At 36.9% G+C, this 17,015-nt stretch overlaps 1 protein-coding gene across 1 annotated transcript; it reads right to left on the bottom strand.

Moving 5' to 3' along the window:
- Positions 1-1,624: 1,624 nt before the first annotated feature.
- Positions 1,625-16,682, bottom strand: LOC139716050 (adhesion G-protein coupled receptor G6-like). The gene is made up of 11 exons (XM_071627606.1): positions 16,580-16,682; positions 14,876-14,917; positions 14,131-14,231; positions 12,339-12,479; positions 10,980-11,168; positions 8,685-9,086; positions 5,761-5,931; positions 4,944-5,074; positions 3,197-3,474; positions 2,651-2,717; positions 1,625-2,139 (listed from the first exon to the last, which is right to left on the bottom strand). Exons 1-11 carry the CDS (start codon positions 16,680-16,682, stop codon positions 1,656-1,658), a joined length of 2,109 nt encoding a protein of 702 aa, XP_071483707.1. The 3' UTR covers positions 1,625-1,655.
- Positions 16,683-17,015: the final 333 nt, after the last annotated feature.

Below are 17,015 nucleotides of genomic sequence, written 5' to 3'. Positions count from 1 at the left end.
AGTAGTATTTTGTAGCAAAATGTACAATACAGGTCAAAAATCAAGGTCAAAGGTCAAAGACGTCAAAGGTCAAAATTCTGTGTAGCGGTTTTGAATTCTTCACCTAATGCCATCACATAAAGCACCCGGAATCGAAATCGGGTTAGAAATGGCGAAGGAGTAGCATTCTGTAGCAAAATGTACAATACAAGTCAAAAATCAAGGTCAAAGGTCAAAGAAGTCAAAGGTCAAAATTCTGTGTAGAAGTTTTGAAGCCCTCACCTAGTGCCATCACATAAAGGAAACGGAATTGAAATCGGGTTAGAAATAGCAAAGGAGTAGCATTTTGTAGCAAAATGTACAATACAGGTCAAAAATCAAGGTCAAAGGTCAAAAAGTCAAAGGTCAAAATTCTGTGTAGACGTTTTGAAGCCCCCAACTAGTGCCATCACATAAAGCAAACGGAATCGAAATCGGGTTAGAAATGGCGAAGGAGCAGCATTTTGTAGCAAAATGTACAATATAGGTCAAAGGTCAAGGTCAAAAGTCACAACTGAAATTCTGTGTAGAAGTTTCAAAGCTCCCATGTACTGCTATCATATAAAGCAAACAGAATCAAAATTGGCTCATAAATGACAGAGAAGTAGCAAATTGAAGATTTTGATCACACACGGACACACACACTTGCGGAGCCCGTCTCATAGTCCCCTGCTCGAACTCGTTCGGCGGGGACAACTACATCTTGTCCAAGGACGTACAGTGTAAGTACTGGGCGGGATTCGAACTCGGGTCCTCCGATCGATAGTTGGTAGTCTTATCCACTGACTCTGTGACAGCGCCCCCACAAGGACCTGCATTCTATTCCATCACTATACATTATAGTAGGTATTTAAGTGACCTTTACTTAAGTTGAGAAATTCTATGAACATTACCAAGCTATCCAGATCACAGTGTGAATCAATCACGACATAAGATACAACAAGTGGCTCAACTTCGCGGGTTAATCACTCCAGACTTTCGACACCGTACACCTTTATAATGACATACATATTTTATGTAGTGACAAAGAGTGACACTAGTACGAAAAGTGATAGTGAATATATTTACTTAGTGAATATACGTCTTATATTGTCCTTTGTGCATGGAGTTGCAGTGACCTTTTCTCATTGCCCCAACCCTCCGACCAAGGCTTTTTAGCCCGTCGTCCTTGGCATGTAATGGCTGTAGTGTTATGTTTACACTTCAGAAGTGACGATAGGATATGACATATTGTAATAATCTTGCATATATTCACTGTTAAATGTAAATTTTCGACAACAATCATTACATCAAGAAATCAAAAACAATCATGTAAAAGCCATACAGAGGGCACCCCCTTTAAAAAAAGACCAGTATAAGCAAGTTGAGAATTTATGAACAATATTTCTTTAAAGAATGATTATACCATATTGCAGCTTAAAGTCTCTCGTTTGAAGGCATACACAAAATCCTGCACTAAAAACCCCAAATTCAGTCCAAAAGACTAAAAAAGGTTCAACAAAATTATGTATTTTTTTTACTTTGTACATCTCTACCCATCGAATTAGAGGAAGGTGAACATCTTTTCCTTCACCAAGTTCACGTATGATAGCTGTCGTGCTGACTGGAAAGATATTCCATGCGCTTTCAACTGTTGCCTAGTGACGGCGAGAAGACATGCCCAGTGTGCTCGTATCCCGAGTGACGTTGCCGTGTGAATCGCCCCATTCGCTGGTGCGTCCCTGGCTTCTGGCCGACGGAGAAAATCGGTGAGACCAGCAGACACAACACGCCCCCAACGTTTCCCTGACGGTAGGTTGACGGAGACAGTAGAGGAGGAAAATCAAGAATCCCTGGAACGAATTGAGGGTGATGAAGATGATTTGGAAGACGCGGTTGAAAGCCTCGATGAGAAGGAGAAATCCGAAGGACCAGGTCAGGCCCATGAGTAGGAAGAGACAAACGGCGTTCTGGACCCGCCGCACCTGCTCGCGTAAGGCTTTCTCTCGGTTGGCTGTTTTCGCTGCCATGGTTTGACTAAGGCGCGCGATGACAATGATGAATATAACGAGATTCACGAGCATGATAATGCCAACCGGGACCAGCAAACTGCCAATCATGTACGACTTGGCCAACACACAACTGTCATAAACAAAAATCAAACAGAAAAAAAAAAGTAATCAGGACAATCAGAAGACTATGATTGATATATCTCTTTCTGTTTTCCATCAAAGACAAACGATTATTCAGCTAATTTGTTTTTGTTCAATCATAAATAAGCTGTTATGACTTTAAGCATGGTGTTCCAGTTTCTTGATTAGAAATGAAAAGTTCTAGAACTGACGTATTTTTACAACAAAAAAGTGTTTAGTTATCTTGAAATGTAGAGTAACATTAAAGCATCGTCAATACTGTGATGTGATCGTGTGACCGGAAAACGCTATTAGGATATTATGATTGCTTCTTTTGGTAAGACTGAAACTAACATTATATACATTAGAGAATAGGGTGCTCATATCATTTTGTCCACTTATCATTCATCAATATTACATCAACTTACTTCCCTTTTGTTAAACCAGGGGTCACATAGTTTGTTTGTTTCTTTGTAAAGTTTGTTTCACCTGTTAGTAGGGAGAACATAAAAGACACTCACACGTCTTTAGCCACATAGTCGCGTCGGGCAACGGCGCCAGTAGTGATTACCACCAAAGCTGGAACTCCTGTGGGCGAAAAATATACATACATGTATTCAGGTATTTGGTTTTTTTTTTCTTTCTTTCCCAGTCACAACCTCCTCCACCCCTTTACCCAACAATGATAATAATAGACAGATAGATACATTCGTTCAGTCACCCTTGCGAATGTCTACACGTACGAACCGTTTTATTTTCTTATTTTGGTATGGTATCTTTTCATAGAGAAATATGAAAACAAACAGATCGAATCTATATGAGATTTTCAGTTACAGTTTGTGCTTTGAGGAACCACATAATATATAGACTGAAAAAACAAAACAAAAATTAACGCCGAAATGAACGCTTATAAACTTGTGCTCAACACAAACTTATACAGAAATATTAAAAATACACAACGCCTAGACATCAAAGGAGAGAAGGGGAAGTAAATGAGAGACAGAGAGACAAGATGGGAAGAGAGAGAGAGACTCTCGATGTTGTTTGATAATGCAAGTACGACATACCCCAAGCAATCAAAGAAGCTTTCATCATGAACCGAGGAATTTCGAAGTTGATCACACGCACGAAGAGGAGGTACATATTAACGCCCTCAACGCCCATCCAGGTTAGGCTGGTTAGGACGAAGTAGTGAAGCAGCGCTGCCGCCAAAATGCACGACCAGAACGAGGTGACCTGGTCGATCTCGTACAGGGTCGCGACGACGAAGAAGGTAAGGTAGAGGAAGAGAAGTGAAGCGGAAATACTCAGCAAAATCTGGTTTGGTTGTTTTTGCCGCAGTTTTCTACGGGGGAAAATTAGTACAAAGGAACTTGAATAGGTTTGTACAATAATATCCTATCTTTGACTGATTGTTTTTTTTTTAACAAAACAGACGTAAAAATATACCCGTAGTGACCTGCATCACAAAACAATCAAAAAGTCGCCAGACATGGATTTTTAGTTGAGGACAGATTCTTAAAGAGCAGACTCTAAACTGTAGCTTTAAAACGACGTGTAATTCAATATAAAATGGACTCTCAAAACGATTCTCCAAACTTATCTAAATACTATAAAGAAAGTGCACACTCTGGGAAAGTGCGAACTGAGAATAGAGGCTATGAAGTACAGGGTCTATTTAAGAGCTTAATCTTTTCCAAGCCGTGCTCGCTGTGCGATGAAAGAGACAACACACAGGATGTAAGCACCGGAGCAACAACAATGAAGGGATTATCAGATTAAGCTGAAATTAAGCACGTTCTATTACGACATTCTACCCATGATTAATGACAGCTTTCAAAGCAGTAGAGTTATCTTTTCAAAAGTTATTAGACTTGAAAGTGAAGAGTGTGTAAAGGATTTCAAGAAATGAAAACGGGACGCTTAAACATACCTGTTGATTCTATTCTCCTCCAAAAAAGGGTTGGATAAAAAATTGCTGAAAACGCACTTTCCAATTCATGTTATGATCCCAAACTAAAGAATGATGTAGAAGAAGGATAGGTCTTTCAGGAAATATGAAAAACTCAAGAATGACTCAGTTGACCAATTTCAAGTGCTTTTTCTTTTTTTTTTTTTTTTTTAGTCCTCACGTGAAAACAAGGGGTACGACTTGTTGTTCGTTTTGTGATGCACGGTCACATATAAACCAAGCAACCTCTATAAATAATAACAACTAAGCGAAAATTGGAACATTACTAGATCTATCTCTACTCTATGTTAAACGTCACACAACATGATTCTACACTTTCGTCCCCTAATGTCAGAAACTCTGTAAAATATTTAGTATTATGATTTCAGATATGACAATAGAATTTACCGCTGCATTGATTGTTAACAAATGAAAAGATAAACGGGGCGCTATGGTCATGAACTGTTGAAAAGGGTGATCACTAAAACAACAGCAGGTCCCCTACTTCAACTAAATTCGCCTATGTATTAATCGACTGAATAGACGTCACAAATACGTATTTCCCCTTACCAGACGTGTATAATCGTGAAAAAAATGACTTACTTTTTGCACAAAGTCATGGAAATTATGCTGATTTGTTGAAAACAGTGGTGTTTGATATGGTGGCTTGTTATGTGATTCATAGACGAGGATTGTGATACATAGATTATGTATTCCCAACACACTACCATGCGAAAGTTATAATGTAAATGGCTGTCAAGCGATAAACACTTGGCAAACCATCGTGATGTGTATCAGGGGCAGATTTATTGATAGAAACAGGGAACTTCGAACTCTTTTTTTTTTTTTTACATTAAACTTACGGGGAAAATCCATAGATGATCATAGTCAAAACCAGGCTTGTTACAGAGAGAGCACATCCGACGTAACTTAACACAATGTCCACTTTGATTTCACTGGGTACTCTAGTAGAATTCTCCCTCCTACGGAAATTCTGCAAAATCAGAGTTGAAGAGATTCCAAGATGATTGATAGCCAGAGATTATATAATCAAGTCTTCGTTTTGCTAATGATGTCCTGAAAACAAAACTGGACAGAAATGACTTTTTATTGAAACTATTCAAAGTATTTAATTAACAATGTTCTTGTTGATGCCAGTATTCTATTTAACGTGGCAATTCATTATGATCTTAAACAACTTCAGTTCTCTATTGTCAGCTCTATTTCTTAACTCTTATATCAAATTTGATGGGTGAATACATCCCTGTTATACGTATACTTAAAAATTTCAAGAAGAAGAGTTAGGTTCAATATGTTAACATATTTGTATTGCTGCGCTACGCAAGATTGTATTACACATGCTAATCTTTGTTTTAATTTATTTCAAATCACGTGTTTTTATGTTCAATATACATTTTCTATATTCTTTTCTCTCTCTCTCTCTCTCGTCAAACTCGAGAAACTCTAAAAATCTATTACTTCACTAATTTATCAAATACACTCACACGCAGACTAATCTCTTCTTTAAAAAAGAAAAAAAAATGTATTCAGATTTAAAAAAAATCCAACAACAATCATTAGCTCTATTGTTAGTTACACCCATATTTCGTAGGATTTCCTATACGGGGTTAAACAGTGTGTGTTTTAAACAATGAAGACTCGTGCAAACATTCAGCTTGCCATGATGACGGCGAAGTTTGTGGTGTGGTTGCATTCGCAGATGAGTATCGAGTCATCATTGGCCGATACCAGCTCGCACCCAAAGTCAGACCAATTCCCGCGTCCATCGGCCGCATTAAAGTCCCAGAAGACACACACTGGGTCTGATATGTTTGTCCCCTTTCCGCCTTCCTGTAATGTCGTATAAATTACAATAAATACATAGTAGAAAATCAAGTAGTTATAAACAGATAATTGATTGTGAAGGATTTCAGGCTTTCTTAGGGTAAGTAGAATTTCCGTTTCGTGACACAAAATAATGTGATAAAGTCATAATCCAGTCCTAAAAGACAATAGCAAATAAATATCGTGTTAATGGTTAATCCCAGAGTCCCAAGCAAATTCGTATATTGATAGTTTGGTACGGTAGCTCCTATGGGCCAACACTTTTAATGAGAATATTGTTTTTATCCGTGGTCCTGTCTTCCTCTTACCAACGAGGAGACCCGTCCCTAAAGTACATCACCCCCAAGTACATTCGGCCCCAAGCCAGACCACATTCAACCATAATAATTGGTCACCAGAGTCAGTCTTCATAAGTAGCTCCACTAAAGCTGACTCAGACTGGAGACTTGGATGTCCGTTTTGTATCACCACTTGGTATATGACAGTCAGTCTTGATCTGAGTTGCAGATTAAAGGAGCTCAAGTAAAATACACGAGACGTCGCATGCTCTGACTGATTTCTCCATGCGTCCTAAGAGTTTAACTCTAATAATGTATTCGGTCCTAACGAGGGTCTAACAATTATAAAAAAGCTTGTCAAGAGTCTGTTATAACTGTAATTTATCATCTTTTGTGGGACTTCAAAAGATGAACGGTTATTTTATGAAAATATTATATTTCAATCATCACGTAGCAACTTCTTGACCAAATGCAGAAACTTCAAAATAGAGCGGAAAGAATCATCTTAAAAACCAAGCCACATTCTATTTTTTCTGTAACAACCATGTATGAAACATTACAGTGGGAAATTTTAAAATCTCGTCAAATTCATCACTTTCAAATATGATAATTAAAGTTTAACTCTTTATGTGCCATGGTGAAAACCCCCTGTGTGCCACATTATTCTGAGACACGAAGGTATAGTCATGCTTTGAGAAAGAATTCTGTTTTTCCAATTTGTATAACATCTACAAATTTCTATTAAGCCGGACATTATAGTGAGCAAAGTTAAAGAGGAATGCCAAACTTTGCTTCCATAATTATACAATGTATAACATTTCTATTTTCAATATTTCTTTTGCATAACCAGTTGCTACATTACTGTAAAGGCATGACTTTTGCACATAAAATAGTGACAAAATCTCAGAATGTACACGCAAATCTAGTTGGGAACACCTCTTGATAGTCAATCACCAAATAGAATGCAAGCCGTATGTGAGAGGAACAAAAGCGCGAGAAACGCTTTGATTGTACCGCGGGATTAGCGATTTTAATCGATCGGTTTTGTCGGCTTTGTTTGTTGAGCAGAATATGCAAAGTTGGCACGCCGTCGACTGAGCCAGACGTTCGAACGTGGCACATTATAGCCGGGTTCACACGTACAAAATAGCGGGATGACGATCGCGATCCATATCTAGGGTTTTTTTGCGAGCGTCCACACGAACCAAATTAGCGGGATAGCGATCGCGATCGGTATCCCGCTAATTTGGCGAGCGTCTACACGTACCGAATTATCCCGCTATTAAATTGCCGATAGACATAACAGCAAAGCCTGCAAACTTGGTCACGCAGAGCCCTTCTGCGCCCACTGCCTGTGTGCACTTTCCTTCGCCCATTGTCTTTTACGCGACAGTAGTGTGGTTCGTGCGCTGTTGTTTTGGTGCGCCAAAGAGGTGAAGGACCTCTTCACAGACTTGAGGCCTGAGGCCTCGCTGTTGTGATGTGCGCATTGCATGATGGGATATAAAACACGAGATTCTAATCCCGACCGTTCACACGTACCAGCGCGGGGCCAATTATCCCGCTAATTGATGAACCAGCGCAAGATTTCTTGGGATTAGCATCGCGATGCTTATCCCGCTAATTTTCGTTTTTTTTTTTTTTTTTTTTTTCTGTCCACACGTGCAAAAAACTCTGGATGACGATCGCGATGCAAATCCCGAGATTTGTACCCCGCTAATTGGTGTACGTGTGAACCCCCCTTTTGAGTTAAAATAATCTAACACCCAGTTTGAACAGATATTTGTAAGAAAACATATCATAATCTATAAACCCTTTGATTTTCGATACATTAATCTTCCTTTACCAAAACCTCGAATAAATAGCTGTTGTAAACGCACATTTTTTATAGAAGTATAAAGTTGCATAATAGTCTTCCTATTTGTGTTCGTAACAACAATTGTTAGATTTAATTGTTATATTTAAGCGATTTTTAAAAAGAATTAGCATAATATAAGACTCAGCGGTGTGTTAGTTTTTTTCCATGAATTATGCAAAGATTTTTTTTTTCTATATAAATCGATATTGTTTAATTAATGATTATTATGATTTGAATAAGGATCTTTCACTAAAATAAGAAGATTATCTTGAAATTTGTTATTGTTATTACAAGACGATACGAACCCCTCCCTTCCTCCCGTCTATCTTTTCTTCTTCTTCTTATGGTCCTCATGGACAACCACTGACTCTACAGTAGTGTCGCTGAACATGGGTTTTCCAGCCGTTTTACTCTATCTAATCTATTACCCTGTCTTTGGTCTTATTGTTTTGGTTGTCTGTCTGTATACTCATACTCTTTTTTTTTCAATATTATTTTTCTCATATTTGTGTATGCTTCTTTCACATTGTATTTCTGTAATCTCTGCATATTTGTAAAGTCATATCATTTGTATTTTTTTTTATGATGGGAAATAAGACCAACCAACCAACTAACCAACCAACCTGAAGTCGTTTAAAAACACTTCTGACATAAGTAGTAAAATTTCTCTCCCACGTATCCTTGATGGTGATTGAAATAATGTGGGTGTTTGGGATGACAGATTCCGTAAGAGATTCATCGTCCTTCTCCAGACTGGACGCGCCAAACATTGTAGACTTCATGACCGAAAAGACGACCCGGCAATGTTCGGACGCAGGATAGTCAACCGACGACAGATTGGCGGATTCAAGAGGCTCAATGCGAATGCTGATGGCGTTCTCAACATCGGATTTCAAGGTCTCGTTGACCTGGCTCGTGTCTTCGAGGACAACGATATCGTCGACGGCGAGGTTAGCGCTGCTGTTTGTGCTCAGAGCCACAAATTTCATTCCAGCAGCCAACGACTCAAGAGGAGCTTTCTGCACCTGAGAAAAGACACACGGATAATGAACAAAGAAAGAACACAGAAGAAATAGCTTAAATAACACACCCAATTATGACATACATATTTAACATGAATTTAAACAAAAACGAGCGTTTGTAATCCTCTGTACTGTATAAAAAAACTGATTAAAATAAGTAATTAAATCATCATAGATACATGATTTTATGTAGGTTATTCATATACTCAACAACAACAAAAAATTTCCAATACATATTTTTCATAGAATTTTTGGAAGAAAATTGCCGTGTCGTAGACCATAAATTGGCGTTAACCTGGTAGGTTAATACAAATGACAATTTTACGCATGAAGGGATTTTCTGTTAACCCAATCTTTAAATGACATACGGAATAAGTCATGTAGGTGATGAATTGGGCAGATCGGCTTTACTTCATCCTTTGAATTTATGAATTTAAGAACAAATTAGAAAAAAAGAGTAAATTACTTTTTTTCAGTTTTCTTAACCCATATCCGCCGATCTACGGGGTTTCCCGTAGAAGCCGCGAACGCTGCAATCACCGAAGTACGGAAAATTCCGTAGTCGAGCTTGCCGCTGAAATGACGTCATTTTTAACGTCATTTTTAACGTCATTTTTAACGTCATTTTAACGTCATTTTGACGTCATTTTTGCATTTTTAATTATGACATTTGTTTGCATGTATTTGTGTGATATTTTGGTCACAAATTGATATCATTTCTCCTGAACTGTAAAGCTTTTGTTTTGAATATTTTGAAAATGATATCCAAATCTACATGCAAAGGAAGACAATTTTTTTGATATATGAATAAATATCAAATATGATATTTATTATTCATATTTTCATAAATCATGTCTGACCTCTGTCACCTGGTAAATTCTTCTGATGGATCAACATGCATGGAAACTTAGATCATAATAAAGGCAATTTTATGCTCTTTCTTTTGTCTCATAATGTTGTCAACTCTCCTTTTAGTGCCTTTGAAAGAAATGTGAACTTGAAAATGCTTTGAGTGCAAATATGTGTCTGCAGTGGCTCGGTACAAATGGCGTTTACAAAGTATAACTCAATAGGAGGATATGGGTTGACATTAAATAACATTTCAAATTTCTACCATTGTGTTATTATTTCATCTTTACTAATGTAGGTTAAATTTGGATTTGACATAAGATTCTTCTTTTTCCTCCATGGTTATACGACTTTCTTTAGCTTTGGAGGCTACAAAGACAATTATAGAGATCGCAGACTGATTTTTGGAAATTAATTTGTGTTTCTTGCAATATTGCAATATTTGCAATATTTGCATATTTTGCAATATTTACTGTTGTGCCTCTGATGAGAAAAAGGAATGTGTTCACTTTAAATACGAGGAAAGTTTTCCTTTTATCGACAAACCTGTTTAAATGCCAATTAGATTACCTTTAACATGGCATTAAAAAATAGTCTTTGGACGTATATTCTATTATGAGAAGTATGAACTTGAAAAAAAGGTTTTTGTTGTTGTTGCTGTGTATGTACATAGAGAGAGAGAGAGAGAGAGAGAGATAGAAAGAAAATCAAAATGAAACTAAAAACGGAAACTGTATTCTCGTTGGTTCCTTTTTGCCAACGCCAATCTCTACTTGAGGAACTTGGGCAAAATGATAATGACAGTGACAATAGCGATGTAATATAATTAACAAACTCGCGGCGTATCTGACCATGACTTTGCTGTACTTGCGTCACGCTTTGACAGACAATGCCCCGAGTCCTAGCTCACTATAACTTGTTTTCATAGTATATTATGCCACAAAAATAAAGTAGAAAAAAAAGGAATCTTGCTCCCAATGTTCTATCTTTCTTTCTTTTTTTATTAGGATAGGGTATGAGGTTGAACGAGAACTTCTGTTACTTTACCTGAACCGCTACATTCGGCCTGACGGCTTTGAAGGTACCATCACCACTCGTCAAATTGACGATGCAAAGCTGGTCTTCGAGCGTCTTCATCGCTCTGGAGGTAGAACCATTTTCTCTCTGGGCGTCCACGAGTTCGTCTTTATCGACGTTTATGAGACTATCAATGATCTTCACGACACCTGCTGTAACCTACGGAAAGAAAAATGTAAGTACAGTGGAAGAAAATGGACTGACTAACAAAATTTTAAACTAGTGCATACAATGATAAAGTTTGAGCTTTCCTTGCAAATTGAATGTAGTAACGAGTTCAAAAAGATGAAAGTAAGATATCTTTTGTGAACTTCTCTTTGTGTCACTATATTCACTACAGATACAAAGAATATGTAGCGATCAAGTATGTGACAATGACATTGTTCGAGAACAATAGCAACATGAAAATTGCAGTATCGTCGGAAAGTGCGCACGCGCATACAAACAGACTAAGGGAGTGAATTGTTAAATTAACACACTTGATCACATTTTGAAATTGTTTATAGATTACAATTATGTTTGATAACTTTTCAATGTCAAGTGAGACAGAGCAAGAAAATCGCTCGAGAGCTGATCAGTACATAGGCCTATGTATAAAGGAATGTTTCATTATAAACGATTTATCACTGAGTTTAGCATATTAAACATGACGGATGATATGCATGAGATATATTTGTATTAGCATAAATATGATTCCCCGTGCATAGTCTCGTAGTGATATTACAATATAAAAAGCTAGTCAATGAATGCTTATTTTGAAATGATATAATTATTTATATATAATAGGACTGAATAGAACCTAAACTTGAAAGAATGTCTGCAGTGACACCATAACCACATTATGCAATCATGAAATGATTATATCACGTGTACATACGCCAACGATCACTCTTTTTTTTTGTGGAGGAAGGATATGCTTAAAGACACTGTACAATGTAACTGTTGACTTCAATTTATTCATAATACCCTAATCAGCATTCATTTAATTTACAGTTACATTCAAGAGTAGGTCTCCAATGAAATTCACTTGCATATGCTGAAGTTGTATTGCAACTATAAAATGTTTGATCTGCTTCTCCTGCTCCGTGAACAAGCCGCTTCATTAATCTTGAAGAGTTTAATTTTTTTTTTGTCAATTTAAGATTTTGTTATTAAATTTGTAAAAAAACAAAACAAAACGCAGAATATATGACATTATGGTTGACTCACAAATAAAAAGAAATCTTTTTTAATGAAAAAAAAAACGAGTCACCACTGCAAAGGTTTTATTCTGCTCTTGCAATGGACTTATATTAGAATGTTTTGAAAAGAAATAACCATTGATAATACCTCGGGAGTTTGAGACTGAAGGGCCGCCACATTTTCTAGGACATGCGCGGTTGCAGCTATCCCTTGAGATGAAACATCCTGTTCCACGAGTTCAATAACATCTGAGATAATGTCGTGCAAATTAAATGCTGTAATGTCGGTCTGTGTAAAAGACAAAACAGGGAACTTGTGTGTAAATCATATATCATATTATATAACTGTGGATCCATTTTTAGGGAGACATTGTGTAGATAATCAACGTCAGCAGCAAAGCATGCAATCGAATCGAATGTAATACCGAGCATCAAGGACACACAAACTTTTCCCTGTAGGTCTTGTGTCTTGTTAATAAACCAATTAATCATGAACACGATATCTTTAAAAAGTTGCATCAATAGTTATGATATACCCCACGGGTAAAAAGCGTCCAGCACTCCCCATTCGATATCACGCGAACAACTGGCTTACCGTCAAATACAAAGCTAGTATGAAAACTGAAAGCGACTGAAAGAAATTAATGACTTAGGTCAGTGTGGTTACACGCACATCAAAGACTTTTGATGGCAATCTTTTTTGTGCCGAGAACAAAGTGAATAAAGGTTGGATACTGTCCAGTTGCCTTTGCATAACCAAAGAAAACGAGAAGAAAAATAAAACAAAACAATGAATTGAAAGAGAAAATGGGAGAGATCCAGAAGCAGCAGTAGTTGTAAAATATGCTTACACATAATAGGACAATTACTGGGTAGAAAGAAAAGTTTTGTACAGTGCGTATCAAAAAAAAAAAGTCATCCAATTTTGGAGGGCTATATTATTGTATAATCGTCGGCTATGGAGAGTGCAATGTTGGTTGAGAGGAAAGGGGAACTCTTCCTCTTTCCATTGATACCTATTTATGTTGACAAAATGTCATGCATGACTGAGCACATGAACTTTAAAGACAACAATGGCAAATTCCACGTTTTCCAAGTTTGCATGTTACTGTGAAGGAACAATGCATATCTCACTGCATGGATGGGATCTGTCAATGGAGGTGGTCGAATCATCAGGCCAGCCTGCATGACTGCAGGTTCGTGTTTAGGGTTTCTTCTAACCATTTATGATTCATAGCCTTCAACATGGCCACGTTGTTGAAAACTGGGTAATTCCCATAAAGGCTAAATTATCCATTTTCCATTTTTCTCTCTTCACATCTAAGACATGGTCTGTCGCTGCGAGCTATGTGTTGAATATGAACAGAGAAAAATGGATTGTGTCGGTTTGCCTCTGTGGGAATGACTTTAGTTATCCAACAGGTGGCCATCTTAAAGGTTATGAACCATAAAAGGTTAGGAAAAACCCTAAACACAAACCCTAACACAAATCTGCATTCGTATAGGCTGGCCTCTTTGGCCTCTTTCATTGACAGATCTCATCCATGCAGTGAGACATGCATTGTTCCTTCACAATAACACGCAAATTTGGAAAAGGTGAAATTTGTCATTGTTGTCTCTAAAGTCCATGTGCTCAGTCATGCACGATATCTATCAACATAAATAGGTATCAATGAAAAGAAGAAGAGTTCCCCTTTCCTCACAGCTAACAGTTGCTCTCAATAGTTGATAATTATGAAATAGTAGCCCTCCAAAGTTGGATTAACTTTTTTTTTTGATACGCACTGTAAAACTGACAATGTTAATCAACGTTTTAGGTTTACAGTATTTTCCAATAAATGAAATATTCTTTAGATTCTGTTTTCACTCCTTACTCTTATTTAATTTTTTTTTTAACTCTACATACCTGACAAAGACATTCTTCTTTCGTTCAATTATACCTGCATTATAACTGCGAGTTTTTCATCGTTGGACATCTCGGGTGAAAAGGTATACAGAGGTGTTTCCGGACATAAGCACGGCTTGACCCTGCATTCTTCGTCTGGAACGAAGATGGAAGTGTCGTTAAATTAAAAAGCGATGGAATTTATCTTATTCATTTCTGTGGTTTTCGTATACGTACGAGCACATAATTTCAATACTTTGATGTCTATTCTTCCTACTACTTTTAAATAAACGAGAGAACAGTCACTTGTCTTCTAAGTGTAAACAAAAGTTAAAGAAAACAACAACAGAAATGTCTTAATTGTAATAAAGACACAAAGCATACTTATTACATGTAACGATTAGGCGCGTGTATACAAATTTCAAGACTATATCAAAGTTATCATTACACATTTGGTCCTTTATCCAAGACATATATGTTTTTCAAAGGTGTAGAAGGGAAAAAAGATACAATTAATGCAAATATCGAATCAGAATTATTACATTTCAGAGTCTTTCATTGATGTATTAATATGAGAGAAGTGACACTGTATATGTTTTTCATACTAAAATGTTACGCGATTATCTACTGAAAAAAGATCATCCGAAGCGCGAAAAGAAACATTACGAAAAGTAATAAACAAACAAACAAAAACAAACAAACAAACAAAAAACAAAACAAAACACTGACGAATGGACACATGTCTGAAAATTAGATGTCATAAGCTTGAGGAAACTTTGAGTAAATAATCGAGAAAGTACCTGATGGCATGTAAACTGTAGCCGGAGTCATTTCAGGAGATACTGCGAAAGTGATTGAATTTAAAAATATAAACATTAATTATCATGACAATCAGCAGTCATTTTAAGATTACAAAAAAGAAAAACAGGAACACACAATCAATTCGATATATTTCGCTAGGAAGATACATAAAAACAACGTAGTCGGGAATCACCATAAATATATCGTGGGTTATACATGATATGTAATGGTAAAGCTCATATGTGTCATTTCATTTTTGTTTTCATTAATTGACCAACATTTAAGGCATTTTTACCATATGATGATACAAAACCCAGCTTTAGTATTTCAAAATGGTTCTAAAATGAGTGTTAGGGACAGTGTTGTGAGAAAATGTTAATCAGTATAGCTAATGGTAAGTTTTTGTTAGATAAAGAACATGTAAACATGAGAGATAATAAAAATATTTCTAGAATATACCGTCTGCAGTTATTAAGAAAAATGGTGATACTTCCTTTTTAATTTTTGTCTTCATTCGAACTTCTTGGTAGGATGTTTTTTCGATAGAACTGACCAGACATATGCATCAAATGCGATGCCTGCAACATGTTTAATCACTGCTTCCGATGGTAAACAATACCTTAAACAAGGTCACGAAGCAACTCACTCATGACGTTTTTGGTCGATTTAAGGTCACATGTAAAAATAATTGCCTTTCGTGACAATCTAATAGTTTAGAAACAAAATGACGAGGGTCGAGCTCATGGCAAATCTGGTGAGGAATCAGTAACCAATCAGGTATAGGATCAATACAGTTGGCAATATTGTCTTTCAAGTGGAGGTGAAGGGAAAATCATCAAGACAAGAAAAAAGTGAGTGCTTTCAAACATAATAAAGAACAAATAAACAAATAAACACTTACACACACACACACACACACACACATATATATATATATATATATATATATATATATATATATATACATATATATATATATATATATAAATGAACACGTAGAGCGGGCATTCCTAGACAGACTGCCAAAATTTTGAGTCGAATTAACTCGTGCTTTACCAGTTTGTTTCTTCATTTCTTCATGGAGCCAATACGTGAAATCTCACGCGTTTATATATAACACAATGAGTTTGCATTCTGTAGCACTTTTTTTTCTAGCTGAGACTTGAGAAAACTTGACTTCGTGGGAGCGCTTAAAAACGATATACATGTATTACTGCAATCAGGTTTACTTTCAAAAAGCAAAACAGGAACTTTTTTTCCAATCATTACTATTGATATGTTTCTAATAGACATCAATTTTTCTCTTGCGCTGCTCTTCTCTGAAGCTGAGACTTGAGAAAACAACTTCGTAAGAGCATCACGAAGAAATGGGCTAGACAATATTCCATTTGGTTTATTCTTACAGACAATTTTGCTATGTCTTGGAACACTGATTAAACATTTTACGTTTCTTTTCTTTGAAGCTGTAACATGACACAGTTTGACTTTACTCCTTTAGTACCTTGTAAAAGAAGAGTTTGACATCATCACATCTTTTGTCTCTATTTATAGGCCCACGACAAGCACACATCGTGCAAAAACACGAACCTCAGAGAACCTTCCTCATCTCTACATTGTACACTCTGTCTGAAATTTGTCGAATTGTAGCCGATAATTCTGCCGAAGCATTGTAAACACCCTCTGCTGGGGAAAAGATTATATACCTGAGTATATATTCAAGGCCTGATGTCCGCCGCAGAATTCAAACGAGTTGCCGGAACAGGGCACCCCGCACCATGTCCCAGCGTCGACTTCATCGCAGAGCATGAAGCAGCCGCAGTGGCACTCTTCGCCGTCGTGTAAACCTGCGTAGTAGTAGCCTTTTGCCAAGCACCATCCCGAGCACCAGGTCACCGTCATATTGGACTCAGTCTGACTTATTCGTGGTGACAAACACTTCGTTGGGTAGCATCCTATATCTAATTTGAAAGTTCACCGTTACTATACTTAAAAGTTGTAACAGGTCTGTCAAAGTGTTTTCTTAATCTCCCAAGGAGATTTTCAATAGTTTCATGGAGTTGATTCTTATTGTATTTTAATCTTTGATTTGTTGTTCAATGTTCTGTTTTCATAGGCACAGAATTCCTCACGAGAAAAAAA

This window comes from Diadema antillarum, unplaced genomic scaffold (assembly GCF_040938485.1).
Source record: "Diadema antillarum isolate AM-2024a unplaced genomic scaffold, OU_Dant_1.0 scf00000006, whole genome shotgun sequence".
Taxonomy (NCBI): Eukaryota; Metazoa; Echinodermata; class Echinoidea; order Diadematoida; family Diadematidae; genus Diadema; species Diadema antillarum.
This window is presented reverse-complemented; position numbering and strand designations above follow the sequence as displayed.

Bases quoted from the DNA above. Each gene is read 5' to 3' on its own strand.
- LOC139716050 (XM_071627606.1), bottom strand. From the start codon at position 16,682: ATGCTCTGCGATGAAGTCGACGCTGGGACATGGTGCGGGGTGCCCTGT. The intron at 14,232-14,875 runs GTACTTTCTCGA...TCTTCGTTCCAG, and splicing joins TACAGTTTACATGCCATCAG to ACGAAGAATGCAGGGTCAAG. The intron at 2,140-2,650 runs GTGAGTGTCTTT...TGTTTATGACAG, and splicing joins GACTATGTGGCTAAAGACGT to TTGTGTGTTGGCCAAGTCGT.